The sequence below is a fragment of the Arachis duranensis genome, chromosome 2 (genome assembly GCF_000817695.3).
Source record: "Arachis duranensis cultivar V14167 chromosome 2, aradu.V14167.gnm2.J7QH, whole genome shotgun sequence".
In the NCBI taxonomy this organism is placed as follows: Eukaryota; Viridiplantae; Streptophyta; class Magnoliopsida; order Fabales; family Fabaceae; genus Arachis; species Arachis duranensis.
The window spans coordinates 7,517,758-7,538,701 of NC_029773.3; the positions used below are offsets into that span (position 1 = coordinate 7,517,758).

The following is a 20,944-nucleotide window of genomic DNA, read 5'->3' on the forward strand; positions in this document are numbered from 1 at the left end:
GAGCATCCGCTATCCATGTACCACATATTTTCTTTCTTCTTGGATGCTAGGCATACCTACAAAATAAGCTCAAGTGACCTTAGGTATCCAAATTTTCTTGGATCCTTTCACGTTAAACCATCTCCTATGTCCCAAATCATTGTAATCAAAAACAACTTTGTAAACTTTATCACCGATCATTCTTTCACCAAAGAAACATTGAACTGGAAAATGACCACTTCGGTTACACAATCTACAAAATCTTGGAGTTATTGTTTTGTTAAAGTAGGTGGGATCTTGAAACCTTGTGTCATTGGATGAAGAAGGTTTATCTTTAAAAGAGGGTTTCTCATCAGATTTATAAAATCCCAATCTAGCTTTATCAAAAAGTGGTTTTTGACTAGTCAATATTTGATTTAAATTTTCAGAACTGAGAGTAAATTTGGCTAAGTCATTTTCAAGATTTTTAACATTTTCCCGCAACTCTTCATTTTCCTTAAAACAGTTTACATATGCCACTACCGAGTGATCACTTTCACAGCTTCTAAGTTGGGCTTTCAACTGCTTATTTTCTTCCACAAGATCACAAGCAGTTTCGACCTCCCTTAGTTTTTCTTTGAGAAAATCATTTTCAGCTTTAAGAATGAAAATTTGTTGTTCAAGATCTTGATTATCAGTCAGAAAACATCTTATTTTTTCAGAGAGTTGATCTATCATGAGATGAAGGTCTTCAGTGTCAGGATTTTGAAAAAATACCTGATCTACATGATCTGCCATGAGACAAGGCTGTGACTTAGTCTCAGATTCTTCATCACTGTCCGAGTCATTTTTTAAGTCTTCCCATGAAGCCATCAGACCTTTCTTCGTTCCTCCTTTTCTCTTCTCCTCCCTTTTTAACTTGGGACAATCAGATTTGTAATGCCTCATTTCCTTGCAGTTGAAACAAGTAACTTTGCTAAGATCTTTCTTCATTTTCCTTGAGCTGCCGCCTTTGCTTTTATGCTTCATCATTTTCCTGAATTTTTTGGCAAACAACACAAATTCACTTTCAGATGAGTTATCACTGGATTCATCATCCAGAGGGTTAGTGACAGAAGAAAATGCAATTCCTTTCTTTTTTGACTCTTTTTTCAAATAAGTGTTTTCAAAAGTAAGAAGGTTTCCTCTCAAATCATCAAGTGTCATGGAATCAAGATTACTGCTCTCAGAGATAATTAAAGCTTTTGTTTCCCACTCTTTAGTGAGACATCTCAGCACTCTTCTCACAAGCACATAATCAAAATGTGTTACTCCCATAGCATCCAAGCCAACAGTGATGGTATTGAACCGTTCGAACAGTTCATCGATAGATTCTCCTTCCTTCATTGTAAACATTTCATATTCCCTGTTTAACATGTATATTCGAGTCTTCTTGACAATGGTGGTTCCTTCATGAGTGATTTGTAATTTATCCCAGATTTCCTTTGCTGTTGTGCATCATGATACCCGTTGGTACTCCTCAAAGCTGATAGCACAGTTGAGTAGATTTATGGCCTTGGCATTTAGCTCCACTTTCTTCCTATCTTCTTCGGTCTAGCTTGCTTCTGGTTTAAGAGTGACTACCCCTTCAGTACTTGTGTTAGTAGGAAACTGTGGTCCTTCTAGGATGATCTTCCAAAACCTGTAATCCACTGCTTGTACAAATATCTTCATCCTCTCCTTCCAATAGGTATAATTTTTCCCATTAAAAAGAGGAGGTCTGTTGCTTGATTGTCCTTCAGTTAGATTATAGGACACCACATTTGTGCCACTGTTTTCCGCCATGAGGATCTTTACTCCAAGCTGCAAAGCTTGATCTCTTTGAGACCAAGCTCTGATACCAATTGATGGTTTCAGTGGCTAAGAAAAGGGGGGGTTGAATCTTAGCCCCCTTTTGCTTGCTAACACTTGCTGGACTTAGAGGAGACTTTTCTGTTTTTAGCTCGTCTTTAGCCACGAGACATTTTCATTTTGTCTCGTCACTTGGCACGAGACATTTTTGATTTTGCATCTGAACAGTAGAAACTGAAGTGAAGTAGGAGAGAGAGAAGATTGCACCCAGATATATCCTGGTTCAGCTGCTAAGTACAGTGCAGCCTACATCCAGTCTCCATCACAATAATGATGGAATTTTTACTATAATCATCCAGATTACAAATTGTAAAGTGCTAACCCAACTTACAAGGGGATTTCCACAGAATCATGAAACACAACACAGATGTACAAAGAAATTCTAAGACATCTATGGCTTTTTCTTTTAATTTTGCACTCTCTGCCTTTTTTCGCTCTATGGCTTTTTCATACAAACCTCACCGTTTGCCTTTTTCCATGAGACTCAAGACATGACAAAATTAAACAGAAAAAATACTAAACATAATACATTGAAGGAGAAGAGAAAACTATTAGCTCAGGTAGCTCTGAGAATTTTGTGCCTTGCACTCTCACTTTCTTTCCTTGAATCAAACCATGACTGTTCACCCCTTTTATAGAGAAGTGAAGTCTTCACAGTTGAAACACACACCCGAGCTTAGCTTCCTTTCCTTCAAAACAAACCGGTTCGGCCACAGAGAGAGAAGAGGTAACTAATGCAAAAACCAACATGCAAATACCTCTAGTCCTTCCTTGGTCATCACTCTTCATCAATCCGAGCGCTCCATCCTTGGCTTCCTCTCCAAGATGAATTTCTGGCCCTTGATGCTTCATGATGATGATGGCTTCATCTGCTCCAATCTCTGCCTCTTCCATCACTTTGCCACTCTAGCTACTTCCTGTGGTGGTTGAACAGAATCAGAGACAAGCCATCCTCCAAAGATCTTCCTTGCTGGCCGAATCTTCATCTTTCTTTTTTAGTATGAAGGATCCGAGATTACCTCACCAAATCTTACTACCTTTGGTGATTATCTCAGCCACAACATACTTTTGGTTTTCTTTTCCGTGCCATCATTAACTTGATGGTCTTGATGCATGCAGCTTATTCTTTTTCTTTTTGGTAGATGAATATAGCATCCATTGTTTCCTGAGCTAGGACCAAAAAAGAAGAAAGAAAGAGATGAGAGAGAAGAGAGAATCTGAAGAAAAGTAATTCAAAGTGATTAAACAAATTAATTGAAAATAGCTTGCTTTTACTTCCCTGGGTGGCGTGTAATGTTAATGCCATCAATCATGTCAATGACACTCCCTCTCTCTCATATTTCCCATGCATTTATTAACTTCACTCTAATAAATTTGAAATCCATCATGATGAGCAAAGGAGTTCCGTTGGAAGCAATGGAACTTTGCTTTCTAAGCTTAGTGGATTCGGATCATGCATTGGAAACTCTCATCAAAGTGAATTTAGGGTTAGTTGCAACAACAATTAATTTCTGGCCCAATAATAACATTTGTTTTCCTGATGAAATTTGGATCAAGCAATGAGCAAATGGAAAATCATTCTTTGGGCTTAAAATTTATTCTGGCCCAATTGATAAAATCTTTTTCAGCCAACAATCACAAAACAAGAATTACATAGGGCTGAATTTTAATTTATTGGGCTTGGGATCTTTCTTTTTATTTCGGCCCAATTGAAAATCCTGCAAAACAAAATTATTAATTAACATATGTTAAATGAAGATCAAATTAATAATTTTGTAATTAATTATTTTAATAATGTTTGTTCATCATCAAAATTGAATTAGAGTTTTCCAAACTCATCAATGCCATTAGATTTCAGCAGCTACTAATTCTTAACCAAAGGGCAAAAAATAATTACAATTACATTTACATCTATACGAGAATTAAATTAAGTGTGAAATTTAAACTGAAACTTGAAGTAAATTCACAAAAACCAGATCTGATTATTGAATGATTAATCAAACCATGAAACTAATTATTGAATATTAACAGATCCTATGCCATAAATAATTAGAGAATTGAATAAAAGCTTATGAATCAGAACTATCTAATATAAGTGTACATCAATTATTTCTGTTTCCATCTTCAGTTATTCTTCTCATAACCTTAGGAAATTAAGCGAACAAAATTAGCCATAACCCATAAAACAGACAAAAAGTGAAGACAATGCAGCTTGGAAAGAATAGAGAATAGATCAGGCAAACAAAAATCTATTATAAAAGGGAAAACAAAATAAGAATTATAATATGAAGAGTGATCCATTTAGTCTAGTTGTTGGCTTTGCTTTCAACAAGGCTCCAATGATTCTTAGAACTTAGAGGCAATTGATTCTGTAAGGGAGATCAACCAATTCATGAAACTCTTGCCAGAAAAAGTGCATTGGCCTTTAAAATGTATGGATTTTTACTTTGCAGTAGGGGTGTGCATGGGAGGGTGAAACCGGATTTGATGTGGCCCGAAATATATATCTGGCCTATTTATTAGACCCAAACCCGACCTTAGACCCGATGAGACCTATACACTTTCAGGCCACTATTATACCGGGTAAAAACCGGATGAAAATCGGACCGTTAACATTACATTACCTTACCTTCTTATAAGCTAGCATGTGAAAATATCCAAATTTCCAATACTCCAACCATTATTTGACATAGTAAAATTCACTTAGAAAAATATAACAAGAACCAACTTTCTCTAAAATTAAAGCATAACCATAATCAATACTAATATTGTCTAATAACACCAAATATTTAAATCAATACAAATAATACAATATTATGCATTAATTAGTCTAAAATCTTATGCATTTTAAACATAAAACATTAACTTATAGTCTTATAATAACTAATAGCACAAAATATTAAGGTTTACAATACTTAAATTCTACATAAGAATAGCCATCATCCATCACTAATAACACAAAATATTAATTGTGTATGATAACCGGACCACCGGGCTGATTTCAGGTGACCCGAACCATGGCCCGGACTCGACTCGAAATAATAATCGGGTCTATTTTTGAGATCCTTACCCGACCCTAGACTATGTGAAATTACACTAAATTAGTCCCTAAAGTGTTTGGGGCCGAGCCGGGTCTTCAAATCAGGCCGGACCATGCACACCCCTACTTTTCAGGTCAACAAGCTTCTCAGCATCCTTCAAATCCAGCTGAAATGAATGTCAAGGGTCAACTACTAAGAGCAAATTAGTTTGCAAAGATGATAATATTCACAATGATCAAAATAAGATCATTTTTCAGGAACTGAATTTCCATTTAAAATGTTAAATAAGGTTCACGCCATTTGCCAAACATTCTGGTCTTTCTCAGTGAGAAGATCACAAAGTACAGGATAACTCAAGAACTGTAGAGTGAAAGGTAAAACGAGTTATTTATCATAATAATAATCAAACAATAACTTATTGTAACTATGCTAAAAAAATGAAACTTTAGTAAGAATAAATCAAGTAGGATTGGGAAATACTATTATGATTAATGAAGCAGCATTGAAAAATAGAAGGAAAATAAAAAACGTCTTATATGTACTACTACTCATGAAAACTTTGAAGTAGCTTCCAAATTAGATGACTGCGTTAAATCACTTTAAAATAAAAGTACTACTATAATCATACTCTGACACTTTAAAATGAAATCACTCAAATATATCATTATTGTTTAGGGGCTTATTTTGATTAATGTTCAATGTAACAGAACTACAAGGAGTCAGAATCACTGACTTTTAGAAAGGCTTGTATTCATAGTTTCAAATAGACATACATGATTCTGGATCATGTTTCATCAAAACATGAAGCAAATCTCAAAATAATATAACTATGTAAGTTCCAACATTACTAAAGACTCACATTACAAACCAAAATATCATCCAACAAAAACAATAACAAATCAGCATACACACGGAAGCAACACTCCCAAATATAAGAACCTCTACAAAACAAGCAATGCATATGAGTACTTCATCAAATTTTCTTGAAGTTAGAGAAATCGTAAGAAACATCAACACTGGTGAAACAACACATGCATTTTCACAAACACAAAGAGAGCAACAAGAACAAAAAGGAGGACTGATGAGTACCTTGAGTTCTTTGGATCCTGACCTAAAATCAGCACAATCAGTGGCATCAAGCCACCATTTTTGAAGTTAGTTCATCATCTCTACAATGATCAAGGAAAATAATCAAATTAAATTAAAAACAAACAATGTCTTCCTTAAATTAGATAAGGCCATTTCAGAAACCAATACACATTCAGAAATAACACCCACTCAGAAGCTGAAATCCCCAAATTAAAAACCCTAAAATCGGAACCCTAAACCTCCCAAATTTCAGAACCAAATGAAAACCAATATATGTTATAGAGTATTATATTATATTATTATTCATAAGTGATGTTAAAAAAATATAAATAATATACTAAATTCTTGCTATTTAATCTAAACGTTAAAAATTAAAATAATATTTTATTTTATATTAAATTACATTATATTACTTTTTTAAATACTAATGGTGTTCTTTTATTTTTTACACTAATTAATAATTTAAATATAGTTTAAATTCATCTTATAATAATCTCTATTTACCCGGGTAAACGTAAGAGTAAATTTCTAGTATGAATAGAGAAAGAGTAACACGTTAAAGAAAATATCAATAATAATAAAAGTAATAAAAATGGTTAATTTAGGAGTAATATGTTATATTGTTATTAAAAACTTTTGCTCTAAAATAAAAGGCATACAATACTTTATTTTTTATATTTGTATCATAAAATATTAAATAATTGCTAACTTGTATGAAATTTAAATAATTAAATAGGACTATAATAAAGAGAATATATAAAATAAAAAATCTTTTTAGATTGAAAAAGAAAAAAAATTAGTTACTTGATTATCAAATTGTCAATTATTGTTTTTAGAATAGGATTTTGATCACAAATAAATCAAGTGCACTTGAATTTTGTTAGGATTGGATAGTGTAAATTTGAAAAAGAGAATGTTTAGTTTAGATTTAAAATCTTTTTTAATATAAACTAATTTTTATCGGTGTAAAAATGACATAAACAAAGAAAAAAAATGCTAAAGTTAAAGTATTATAAGAAAATGAACGATTGAACCAAGATATTTTTATGGAAAAGTATAGGGTACTAATATATTATCCGCCAACTTCTACCAACTCTTATTTATATTTGTGTTTCATGGAAGTGTATTCGTAGATGTGTCTAATAATTAATATATTTTAAATACATATATAAAAAGACACATCTAGAAAATATATCTATAAAGACACTTTTATTAAATACAGTTATAAAAAAGACATTTTTATTAGACACATCTACTAACACACTTCCATAAAACACAATTATAAATAAGAGTTGGCTAGCGGAACCGTATTTTTATTATGCTTTTATATATAATTAAATGCATATGCCGCATTAACTATGTATCCAAATATCAGTTAGAAAAATAAATATGTAACAGAATAAATTTCGAGCTATAAATGAATTTCATAATGATACTATTTAATATTTATTGATGATTGATTTTTCTCGATTTAATTCCACCGTCAACGAAACCTATAAATAAAGGACGTGATCCAATTTTCCTTTACACTATTATACAAACACTCTCTTACACTCTCTTCTTCGCTGATTCAGTGATTCTAATCCTTATTAGTTTTATTGTACTTTCCGAACTCAATTCGACTCTTAATTCAGGTTTGCTTCTTAGCACGTTACCTTCTTTGGAATTTCTTTGTTTTTCTTCCTTAGAGTTCATATTGTATTTTACTTAAGTGGTGGTGTTAAGTTGGGTTGATGGAGAAGTGGGTTTTGATGAGGGAATGGATTCTGCAGCTTCTTGTAATTGGGTTGTTGTTTAAGTTTTGGAAGAGATTGTTGATGGGAATACTGTGTTTTATTTCGTAGTATCATGGCTGTTATAACAACAACAAGGAGGACTGAACGGTTCAGTCGGACGACACCACCAACATGTAAGTATTGGCAAGCTGGGAGATGCAACAGAAATCCTTGTGGATTTTCACATAGCTTACCAACCTCGCCATCCAATGTATACTATAATGCCAATACCACATATAAGCATTCGAAGAAGCCCGATTCGTCTGTTGAGAGGATGGCCAGTTCCTCTGTTAAGAAGCCAACAAATTGCGCATCCAAGGCCTTCAAGAAGCCAGAAAATTGTGCACTAAGGGCTGTTGAGTATAGACCAGAAGCTATGTCTGTTGAGAAGCCAACTAAGTGTGAACAAAAGGCTGTTGCAGATGTGGAAGATGTGGCCACTGTTGCTAAGTGTGAACAAAAGGCTGTATTGATTGAAAAGACTGCAGACGTAGAAGATGTGACCACTGTGGATAAATCACGCAATATTTGCAAAGATTGGATGACTGACAATTGTGTGCATGGTGACTTGTGTCAGAATTTGCATTCATGGTTTTATGGCGATGGGTTTTCTACACTTGCAAAGCTTCATGAACACAACAAGGTATATACATGTCTTGGTTTAATTTGAAAGTTAAGTGAATATTGCAATTGAAATAAGTTATTTAAACTAATATTCAAATTTTGTTGACAGGCAATCACTGGGATTGCACTGCCGGCTGGTTCAAACAAACTTATTTCTGGTAGCACTGACGGCACAGTTCGGGCATGGGACTGCAACACTGGCCGTTGTGTTCACATGATCCATCTTAATTCTCAAGTTACCTCACTCATATCTGAGGGCCCATGGATTTTTGCCGGTGTGAAAAATGCTGTGAAGGCATGGAATATTCAGACGGGTGCAGATGTTACTCTTGATGGACCTAAAGGGCAAGTCCTTTCCTTGAATGTTGGCAATGATATCCTCCTTGCTGGAGCAGAGGTAAATTAAGATTTGTTTATAGTTAGCCAGTTGCTACTGATTAGAATTATGATATTTAAATAATTTATTTAAATTGCAGGATGGTGTTATTTATGCTTGGAGATGCAGCTTTGAGTCTCCTTTCAAAATGGTTGCAACACTAAGTGGTCATAGTAAACCAGTGGTTTCTCTTGCTATTGGATGTCACAAGATGCTTTATTCTGGATCCATGGACCATACCATTAAGGTATTTATTTATTTATTTATATGCTTCATGTAATTTGCACACTATTCCCCTTTAGCTAAGCAATTTCTTACCCTGCTATCTACAGGTTTGGGACCTTGATACATTACAGTGCACAATGACACTTAACGGCCATACCGACGTTGTCACATCACTTATTTGCTGGGACAATTTCTTGTTATCGGCTTCATCTGATTGCACAGTCAATGTTTGGGTGTGCACTGAGGAGGGAACTCTAGAAGTGACATACACTCACACTCACGAAAATGTAAGTTGTTCACAAATATGTCTTTAAACTGATATTTTGATTTTGTTTAAGAAGGAGGTGATTGGTTTGTCCAATTCATTTATTTTATTTTATTTGTTATTATAGGCTGTTCTTGGACTCTATGGGATGACTGATGCAGAGGCCAAGCCAATATTGTTCTGCTCGTGCAAAGATAATTCAGTTCGTATGTATGAATTGCCGACGTGAGTGATGATAAATCTTTCATCTACTTGTCTTGCTACTTTTACTGGGCGTGTTTTTTTTTTAGTGTTGTAGCTACTTACTGTGCCTGCTTCTACAGGTTTCTAGAGAGAGGTCGACTATTTACAAGACAAGAAGTTCGATCCTTTGGGATAGGCCCTGGCGGACTCTTCTTCACTGGAGATGGGACTGGTTTGCTAAATGTGTGGAAATGGTTAGAAGAGCCTAAGGTGCCAACATAGGAAAATACATAAGATCTTGAGTTACATGATGAGTTATTCTAATTATTTTAATGTGGTGACCTTATCTTTATTCTCTGAATGTATGAATTAACTGAGCATACTTGATGTTGGGGTTGGGCATATTGGTTCTTGAGGTACAAGAATTTAGAGAAGTATTATTGATTCTTGAAGCAAAAGAAACAGTAAAATAAAATAATAAAAAAAGTCCAAGGCTTTGAGCATCAATGGTTAGGAAGGTCAAAATTGGCCTAAAAAGCTCAAAAGAGTTGTTCTTCCTAACTATATGCTTGTGGTGTGAAAGTGTCAAGTAATTCTTGAGACTGAACATTTAAGGTCGTGACCCAAAGCTATTAAAGAGTACGCTTAAGGCTCTGAGCACCACTGTCTGGGAATTTGAGCAAAGCTAAATTCGAATCCAAAGGGTTCCACAGTTAAGTGCTTGTGGTGTTTATGTATCAGGTGGTAATACATGAAAACAAAACACTTAGAGTCACGGCTAGGCTCAAAGGTGCAAAGCACCAAAAGAAATAAAAGCTGTGTTCAAGAATCAAGAAAAACTTAAAAGAAGAGAGTCAAAAATATGATCCAGATTCTAATTCTAAGGGATACCAATATTGCTGAACTTCAAAGGAAAAAGAGATGCCAAAGCTATTCAGAAATAGAGAGTTAGTAGCCCCATTCAGTAATTAGACCTAGCTTCATCTGACAACTCTAACTTTCAATGTATAATGTAACATTCTATGTATTATACAATTCTCAATAAGACCATCAATAAAAGTATGCGTGTTGTTTTAAATTCTTCATTTAACTTCTGAAATTATAATATCGGCTTTGATTTTTTTTTAAGGAGAAAGAAAGAAAAAAGTGACCAATTCAAAAACTACATAATAATAGGCAACATAATTTTGGACTGTTAGAACTTCTCTGCAGCATTTAGTAGGTTCCTTTGTAGAACCCAAAGCAGAATGGCAAAACAAGTCTTTGTAGATCTCTCTTTGTACCCGTGTACAGCCTTACTTTTTATAATCATATGATTCAAAAAGTTGTTTATACTTGTAAGCCCTTTCTGTCATAGGATATTTCCAAGAAAATTTGACTCTGAATTGAAAATGCACTCAAGTTTTAAGTTCATCGCTGACAGAATATTTACTGATACTGATATTAATCTGAAACCGACACAGAACATGAAATGGATGGAAAGACTCTAAAATTTCCGCATCCTAAAATCATTCTTTTAACTTTTTCCTTCAAGAATATTTACCAACATATAGCATTGATATTGTTACCATTACTTGAAACTGTCGATGATAATGAACATTTTCTTTTACATCTTCTTTTACATCGCAATAATACCAATAAAAGATTTCAAATTACTGATATATCTCTCCAGAAAAGGGATTGTATTTCAGCCTAAATTTTGATATATAATTTCTTTGTTACGTAGTATACAACACCACAAAATATGGTATACACATTAAACTTGGAAAATGGAAAGATGTGTATGTGTTATTCTTGCTCATCTGTGTCACACACAAAACTGATATATATTCTATTATTGGATGAAATATGTGATACACATAACACATGACATAAGTCTCATATCCAATCCAATAATAGAAAGTTGTCTGTAAGTGTGTTGACTTCATACAAAGCAAAATGAATACCAAAAACATTTCTCAGCAAAAAATAGAGAGCACTTGCACAGGGTCTTCAGGACTTCTATTTTTCATGAACAAGAGGAGAATACACAGGGTACCACATATTTCTTGCGACGTACTCCACCGTCTCCTCCTGCAACCAGCGTAAACCACATCTGATAAGATAAGGCTTGATAATATAAAATAGGGTATTAAAAGACTAATAGTACAAACTATCAAGTTTTGTTAGAACTTTAACACCTTGCCAAGTTTGGAAAAACATTTTATACAAAATAAGATACTGTGTGACACGAGGTATGTTATCTCTTTTATCACAAACAACTTAATTTGCCATATTTGGATGTAAACTTTAACTGTTAATCTTAGGCAACTCATTCAACATAGATAGTATATGCAAAACTATCATGTATTATGTATTACATATATAAAGGGGATTAAGATTTGGTGTCCAATTTCTGATGCTAAAAATGGCTCGTGTCCCTAACCTCTAATAACTTCTCTATACACATAATAACTTAAAACTACCCACTACTTAAACATTCTACTACTAATCATATAACTAATTTTCATAATAAAATAATAATATTTAATAATTTAATTTGCAGACTATAACATATCAACTAGTATCATATAAAGCGTGTAAATAAAGATTTCACTTACTTTTGACATCTTTGCAAGTTCCTTGGGCCCTACATCACCATGCCCTTCTGCCAAGTTGTCTTCAACTGCTGCTCGAAGAACAGCAGCACCAACCTCTGCTGTTACATTTCGAATGCTACAGCAACCACAAGTATTGATCAGAGAATGTCAATAATATCAGCTATAAGAACAATCAATCAACAAAGCAAAAACGGAAAATCAAATATACCAAGTGACGAAAATATTACCTATCAATGGATGGATACAAGATTCCTTTTGAGATATCTTCCTCTAACATGTATGAAGCAAGGCTGTGAGAAAGACAGTATTGTTAGTATTTTATTTTAAAAGGTTGAATGTCATGTCATCATGAATGCAAGAAGATGCCACAAATTATCACGGGTAAAACACGGATATGATCTACAGCATAGAAATATGGTGTTGTTTGATCCATCAAAGAAATGCGAACAGATAAATGTTTGAGCATGTAAAACAAGGAAAATATGCTTAATCCCTTTAGGTTTTAGCAGCTTAGTGAATTCTAAAATGCGACACTATAAATATCAAATAAACAGATTTTGCCAAACTTCCATGAATGCTAATAAAAGTAGTCCACATTAACATGTGCATACCATTCAGCAGCAGCCTGCAACATTCCATCTGTTATTAGCCGAGCACCTGACAAAAGGGATCCTAGACCGATTCTAAAATGGAAAGTTTAAAAAAAAAAGACTAAATCAATATTTCCAAACATAAGAATGATCATGAAAATTTATAAGACACAAGAAAGCTGAAAGCATGTCCTACCCTGGGAACAGATACATGTTGTTGGCTTGATTTACATGACCCACTTTTCCATTACCTGCATAAAATTTTAATCAGACGTTTCTTCACAGCTAAGGAAAAATGTAAAGTAGACAAGAAGCCTCAACTCAACCAATGAGAGCTAATTACCAAGATCTACATTTTCGAAAGGGCTTCCACTTCCAAATACGATATCTCCTCCGGCATGCTTAAAAGCATCAATAGCAGTGCACTCAGCTGTCCAGGTACACCAATGACAATGTCAAAATTAAAAACAGTCATTACATTAAGAAATTGTGAGAGTTTATTAAGCCTTGTGCAGACAAACCATTCATTGTAGGGTTAGACATGGCAAAGATGGCAGGTTTTGTTGAAACAGATTCTTTCATTGCCTTAAGCACCTGAGCTTAATCACAATTATTAAAATAAGAAATTGCTGAATAACACATACAGAACACCAAGCATTCTAACATATCAATAAAAAAAATATTATTAATATAGTTCACTCATGGATAGGACATGATATAAGTGGAATTGTACAAGATAATTACCTCCTCATTGAAAATGCCACCAACCCCAGACAAACCAAGGAGAACATGTGGTCTAACCTTCTTCACCTAAACATCAATATGTTCAACAATCAATTTTGATGTATGAATATGACTATGCGTGACCCTCAAGATCAGCATCACCATAGGTAGATGGTTAAGTTATCTTATACCAAAATAATTGTTTTCAATATCATAACATAACCCTTGACACAAAAGAGTTTTGCTCAATGAATCCTTTAAATTTACCACTTCAATTATACTAGCACCCTCAGTGAGCCCTTCTAGGTCTCTTGGGTTTTTAGCAAATGGAGCTGCAGCTGGATCTAGATTATTCCTATCAGTTGTGACAAGACCCTGCATACAGAAATGGCATTGTCATCAGGATTAATGCAACTAAATACAAATACAAAACAGCAGCATCCAACACTTGATTGCACAAATTTATTTATTTTATAATTCCAGCATTTTATATTAAGTCATATCAAGACAAACAATATGATGGAAAAAGAGAGTAAAAATAATACTAGCATTACAAGAAGATCAATCAAAATCAGAATTGGGTATCTTAGTATAGTTACGATCATAAACAGTTATAGTTTCAAGCATTACAACTTAAAGAACTGACAAAGCTAGTAAATATGTGAAAGCATACATCTTTATCAATCAAAAAGAATTGACTTTTGGCAGCTGTTTCACTGCACCCTGCCATCTTTGAAACTGCCTGGATGGCCATTTTCAGAACACCAAGCCCTGCACTGCAAGCCAGGGAAGAAATGTTCTTGACACAAAAGTAGCTAATCTATAATGAATGTGATGAAACAACAAAATGAAATCAGACACCCAATATTAAGGTTGATCATAATAAGTTCTGCAATTACCTTCCAGCTCCAACCACAACTATCTTTTGGTTTACAAAATCAGACAATGGCCGACCTTGGGCTCTTACAGATCCCAAAATTCCAGCAAGAGCAACACCAGCAGTGCCCTGAAGGACATGAAGGAAAAAATGAGTTTCGGTAGCTACTTCAATAAAACAGTCCAGTAGATAACAACCTTCAAGATTTTCTTGATTAATAAAGTCTTAAATCATTTTCTCACCTGTATATCATCATTAAACATGCAAAACCTTTTATGATATCGTTCCAAAGTTTCAAAAGCCCACTTCATTTGGAAATCCTCAAACTGAAGAAATTATCACAACCATGTAATTATACAATTGATAACAGCTATGTGCCCAAAAGAATAAAAAGAAAGAAAGAAAGAAAGAAGAAACCTGCACAATGGCCTTAGGCCATCGAGCATGAACAGCTTCCATGAATTCATCCACAATTGATAGATACTCTTCACCTTCCAACCTTGGTTGTCGAAGTCCTAAATCTATCACATGAAAATGACATCAGAACAGTCACCAATACCTTTCACAAGATCAACTAAGATTAATTCACATGCTAGCTTTTGGTATGGTCTTAGCAGTTTCTAAATATAATTGCAAAGTAAGGATAAACTAATTAACAAACGAAAGCTTTAAACAAGAAAACAAAGATCTGGCAGGAAACATTTTACTCACAAAGACGATCTTCAAGTAGCTTTTGATTGTTGGTTCCAACATCTAGCATAACTGGAAGTATCTGCCACATTAAGAAATTCAACATATAACAACTTAGAAAAAATTACTGGTTTTTACCTAGTAGATGATCTTAATGAAGTCAAAACGAAATTAAGATAGTCAAGCCCCTTTGTAAATGACACCTATCACAGAAGGTAATAAAACTGAAATAATTAAAGAAAGCATATTAATAAATTATATGTCCTAAGGTATCTTAGCATGGGTAGTAATCCTATCCACTAGTATACGTTGATAATAATTTTAGTTCCAAGCATGGGCCACCGTGAAACAAAACTGAAGTTAACTCCCACCATCAGCAGATGTGAGCTAGAGAAAAGAGGTAGAAAGCAAATAGATAAACGGAGAAAAGAAAGCATACTCTTTGCGGGCTGATACCAGCAGCAGCAACATAAATGTCAAGTTTTCCTATTGGTATTCCAATGCCCTGAACTCCAAGGTCACCTAAGCCAAGGATTCGACTACCGTCTGTCAAGACAATCATATCTACCTGCAAAAAGGTGTAAGATGACAAGAACCGAACACATTAAATGAATAAATGCAAACAACTTTTGCTACTCAATATACCAAGAAACATCAAGGAAAAGAGTTTTCCCTTTAGTAAACAAAAGAAAAGGATACTGCCATAAACAAGATTAAAGCAATACCTCAGGAGCTGGCCAGTTATAGATCATCGACATCATCTCTCCTTTATCTTTGGCACTAAAATACATTCCACGTGGACGTCTAAATAACCCAGAATAATTTTGGCAAACTAATCCAACTGTAGGAGTATATATTATAGGGGCAAACTCTTTAATATTATCAATAAGCACCTGTAGCGAAATGGAAGAAATCAACATGATAATAATATATACTCTCATGTTAAGAAGAAAACTCCATCATCAACTCACTCTGTAGTACAATGTCTCGTTCCTGTCATGCAGTCTGTTCAAGATTCTCCATTTGGCTAGGGCAACAACTTTATCTGGTTGTCCCTGAGTGTTCTTCTCCAAAGACCGGTATGAATTCACTAAAACAATATATTGCTATCAAATTATTACTGAACAAAAAAGGAAATTTACAAATAAGTAAAAGCTATAATGTAATTTTCAGAAGAAAGGAAAAATGACTGAGAGTAAAACATCCAAAATTCTGAAGACATAAAATATGATACAGGTAGGCTTAAACTTACTGAACCGATCATATTGCTGCTCAAATGAAATGACACGAGGAGGAAGGAGGCCCCTAAGCCCCAATCGGTCCCGTTCAGTCAAAGGAAACCCAGTATCCTGCATTCAAGAATTTGGAACAGAGTTGGAGAAAAACTTGAGTTTTAGATCCAAAACCGTGATGACATGATGAGAGAAGGTTTCATGAACAATTTGACATGATCCCAAAGTTATGTAAAACATTCTATGAGAAGCTTACATTTTTATTCTAATGTCAAATTGTAAGTGTAATACATGAACTCATGTTCAGCATTTAACCAAACTTTAAAACACATAAACACCACTAACAAGGAAAAAGTAGATGACATTAATGATCAAGCAATCACTTTTTCCTCTCTAGTGTGCAGGCTATTTTGAATTGTTTTCTTTTTTGTTTGTTTGGATTTGGTTAAATTTGGGGAAATAAACATTTTACTTTCAAAAGTTTTTAGTGTGTGGCCTATTTTAAGCCAATCCAAAAACAAGCCTCCACTTTCATATAACCACCATATTCAAATCCATTACAAGAGTAGTGTAATTCCATAAAACTACATGTTTGTAGTAACCTACATAGCATTTATTAATTAAAAAAAAAACTAAAAATTCTCGGCCATTCAAGTCTTCAGAAAGAAAAACAACCACGAAAACTTCATCAAAATTTTGTGGAACATTTTCAACATGGATCAACCCAATTTCTTTTTTTGAAAATATTGACTTTCAAGCGAACAGCAATTCACAACATTCAACAGAAGCTTTATAAACTATAAATAGACAAACTAAGGATAAAAACTAAACGAAAGTTATTTCCTTTCTGAAAATCTTAAACTAAAATTTTCCAGATTCCCAAACCAAAACAAAAAAAAAGGGAGAAAGTTGAAGAAAGAAAAGTTTGAACAAAAAAACCAACCTTGTTGAACCAAGGATCGTGGAGGATATCAGCACCACGCTTGTGAACAATGAAAGGGCCAGGAATCGCCGTCGATAACCGCCGGCTCGATCTGGCAACGGCGGTGGCGGCGAATCGTGCCAGGTTCCACATCGCTGTCGGGAAATTCAACTCAGCTACTATACTACTGAGCTGAACTTTAAGCTCTGTATAAAGTTAAAAATGGTAGCAAGCTTCTAAATTTTCTCGGGAAAATGGAGCTGCTGCTACTGTGCGTGTGCTTTGGTTTTACTGGTGAAAAAACAATTTTCCCGAGAAAATGGGAAATTAATTATAATTAATTAATGAATGGAAAATGATGGGAAGTGTTGGGAGTGGTAACATCAAAGAGTATATATAGATTCAACTTCAAGAATGAGTAATCATTGGCTGATTTTATAATACATTACAGCAATGAACTTGTTTTTTTTTTAGTCAAAGTCTTTGACATTACAACAGACATCTTTGGTTCGTGTTTCTAATTGTATTTTTTTAAACCACTAAAAAATACACTCAAAAAAATATTTTTAAATAATTTAAAATTACAACAAAAATATTTAACATTAAATATGTACTTGTAAAAAATCGCATTAAAATTCAATTTCTAAAGCATTTTTGAAAAATATATATTAATATTGAATATTTTTATCGCGTTTAAAATTATTTGAAAGCATTTTTATTAGTAGCAAAATTCGGATACAGTTTTATTACCGACAAAATTATTCAAATCCAATTTTAGTAGATTACCCATTTTTTTATTTTAAGATTTAATTAACATGTGTCAAACATTAAACACATAATAAGCTTATTACTATAGAAAGTTTTGAATTTTTTATTTTAATAAATACGCAACAAATTTTTTATATATAACCTAAACTTGAAGTCTTTTTTAATAAATAAGTTTAACATAAACACATATTTTCTTTATGTTATAATTTTTAAAAAAATTTAAAACAAAATATTTTAAAATTACATCTATATTATTTTTGTAAATTCCTAAGAGTGTAGACAATTCTTTTGAAGGTTAATGCTCAAAATAACTTCAATACACAATCAAAAATTATATTGTATTTTTTTATCATTTTTTTTTAAATAAAAGAAAAAATGGTATTCACTTTACACAAGATTCTTATGTATATGATTGTTAGAAGCGGTCTAATGATAAAAAAAATTTGTATACATATACAAATATATACACTTAAATTTTATTATGCAATATAATAAAAATAAATTATATATATTATTTCTCTTAACTGTATAACAAAAAAATTATAAGGCAAGTTTGTCTAATAGAAAGAAAATATCAAAGGCAATGCTGAAATTTTACATCACACATTACGCATATAATTCATAAAAAAATGTCAACCGATATAATTTATTATTTTTGGTCAACAGTTAGTTAGTAATGTTTAAAATTATAGACTGAAAATATGTTATTAGACAGTTAGACAAAAAATATTAAATTAATAATTAAAAATATTAACAAAAAATAATAAATTTTGTTGATCTTTAAACTTTTTTCTATTATTCACTAAGTGTAATATAACATATTATCTTAAATGAATTATGTATTCGTTAAAAGTATGCATAATATTAAGCTAGAAAAATTTATATTGTTAGAAAAAAATAAAAGAATTTGTAGTGCTATGTCTTTTACAAAATTTAATTTTTAAATGGGACATAAGTGATGCGATTAATGAAAAGAATATAATGTGTTCGTTAGGCTGGATCTGAAACGGGTCGGGTGCTGCGTGTGAGTGAGGTGCAAACGAGATACTTTCGAGTTGACGATATGTGAAAAGGGGGAGTGCCACTTGCAAAAAGAGAACTTTGACGTTCAAAACAGTATCCGTATAAGGGGTGGCGATTAGGTATAGAGTAGGTAACGTATCTGGGGAGGAGTAAGTCCCTTCTCTTATATATTCTGTACTTAGGACGGATTCCACATGAGGAGATCCTCTTTTTTAAAAACTTTTTATACCAACTATCCAGGTTCATATAAAAGAAAATGTAATTCGGGTCGCCTCCTGATTCAGATTTAGTAACCTATCGAGTCAGGCAATTATCTGGGTTAGGTATTAAGTTTGATGGGCTGGTCAGAACAAAATGTAATATAAATATATAAGTTATAAGTTGCTTTTCTTTTCGCAACCTGATAAAAATTGATATATAATTTTCATAAGCTAAAAAAAAGGTGTCGCATGTTTGTTTTTTTATTATTACATTATATTTTTCGTAATTTGTAAAAACTAAAATAAAAGTTTTTTTTAATAAATAAGTTATTTTCAAAATCTTCAAAAAGTAAAACATTTAATTAAATAAAGAAATTCGTAACTTGTGAAACATAAAAATTAAAACAAAAAATATAAAAAAAATTGTAACTTACAAAAAGATTTGAGTCTATAAATTAATAATCTATATGAACAGACCATTTTAAAGCATTTCATACCTCTCCTTTCCCTCACCAGAATTTTTAGTCCTATTTGATGTTATACCTTCAAATCTTCAATGTGCTTCTTGGATCATACAAGAAATATTATTTGAATTCATTAATTAAATGAAATAGTAATAAAATAGTATTATATTCTTTTTAGATTGTCTATTGTATTTCTTAATTCAATGATTAATTTTTCGCAAATCTAAGTTCTATTTAAATGTATTATTGACTAATAAGTTACTTTATATATAAGACGAGACTCAAATCCTCTAATACTTGTTTAAATAGACAAATGAACTGATCACTCGACCAATTCAAATTGATTATCAAAATAGTATTATATTAGATGATGGCAATGGGTGATGGAGGAAGCTCCGGAGGAAACTTCCAATGTGGCGTGAATTTTGGTTTGGAATGAAACAAATCGTTGCAAAGAGCAATTGGCACACACATGCATAGTTTTATTAGCTTCAACTAATTGTACCTTCACAAATATTAAAATACAAATGTTGTTTTGTTAGCTTCACTAAATATATTTATCAATATGTAGATGAAAATCAGCTATCCATATAAATTATATATTAAAATATAAAATATATATTTAAATTAAATACCACTAGATCTCCACCAAAATCACCATTGACAAACAATAATTTTTTTTTTTTGGTGACTAGACAAATAATAAGGTTTTTAAACATTTGACGTTTGGTTATTGTCTTCACGATAAAGAAAATAAAGACATCAAGAACAAAAACATGTTTGAAAACAAAAATAAACTTAAAATCTTCTGTTAGTTTGATTCTTTAGGGTTTTCAGCTCCATTAAGCAGTGGGCATCTCACCACCAGTTTAATACCTTACATTTCATTGATCTTTTCCACATTTAATAACCCATTAATATTTTATGACTTTTTTGTTTATAGATTAATGCTTAAAAGTATGAGATGACTTACAAGACATAAAGTATAAATAACTTTACCAAACTTACGGTAATACTTTTCTACTACTCTTGTCACTGACATCTAAATTCTATTATATATAAAAAGAAAAATTGACTAAGTTGTCTCGAGAAATTGTTGTTGCCGTTTCTATCATGGTGTTTTTTTTTTAAACCAAAACTTGAATTTGAAACCACAATGATGATTAAATTGATCACGATCTAATTGATTTGAGTTGGTCGAGAGCCCACTCATCCGTTTAGCAAATGTTGGGAATTCGAATTCTGTTTTATGTATGCAATAATCTATTGACAAGCGATAAATCATTAAATCCTTAAATTAAACTTTGATTTGTGATAGATTAATATTTGACGTACTGGGTTAAGGTCTCAAGGAAAACACTGATTCCTTCACATCGTTGATGAAGAAAGTAATTGAAACTAGAGGGAGTACTTAATTAGGCTTTGAAAC

The 20,944-nt window shown here is 32.7% G+C and overlaps 2 protein-coding genes across 2 annotated transcripts; one reads left to right on the top strand and one right to left on the bottom strand.

The window, feature by feature from the left end:
- The first annotated feature begins 7,826 nt into the window (after positions 1-7,826).
- LOC107473151 (zinc finger CCCH domain-containing protein 48-like) lies at positions 7,827-10,504 on the top strand. The gene is made up of 6 exons (XM_021134899.2): positions 7,827-8,396; positions 8,487-8,774; positions 8,854-9,000; positions 9,086-9,265; positions 9,371-9,468; positions 9,567-10,504. Exons 1-6 carry the CDS (start codon positions 7,827-7,829, stop codon positions 9,706-9,708), a joined length of 1,425 nt encoding a protein of 474 aa, XP_020990558.1. The 3' UTR covers positions 9,709-10,504.
- Positions 10,505-11,091: 587 nt separating this feature from the next.
- LOC107473149 (NAD-dependent malic enzyme 2, mitochondrial) lies at positions 11,092-17,446 on the bottom strand. The gene is made up of 19 exons (XM_016092695.3): positions 17,082-17,446; positions 16,159-16,255; positions 15,878-15,996; positions 15,632-15,799; positions 15,346-15,474; positions 14,928-14,988; positions 14,634-14,737; positions 14,459-14,542; positions 14,239-14,345; positions 14,013-14,115; positions 13,607-13,714; positions 13,361-13,426; positions 13,138-13,210; positions 12,960-13,046; positions 12,813-12,867; positions 12,638-12,709; positions 12,254-12,316; positions 12,027-12,141; positions 11,092-11,499 (listed from the first exon to the last, which is right to left on the bottom strand). Exons 1-19 carry the CDS (start codon positions 17,211-17,213, stop codon positions 11,428-11,430), a joined length of 1,815 nt encoding a protein of 604 aa, XP_015948181.1. The 5' UTR covers positions 17,214-17,446; the 3' UTR covers positions 11,092-11,427.
- Between the last annotated feature and the right edge of the window lie 3,498 nt (positions 17,447-20,944).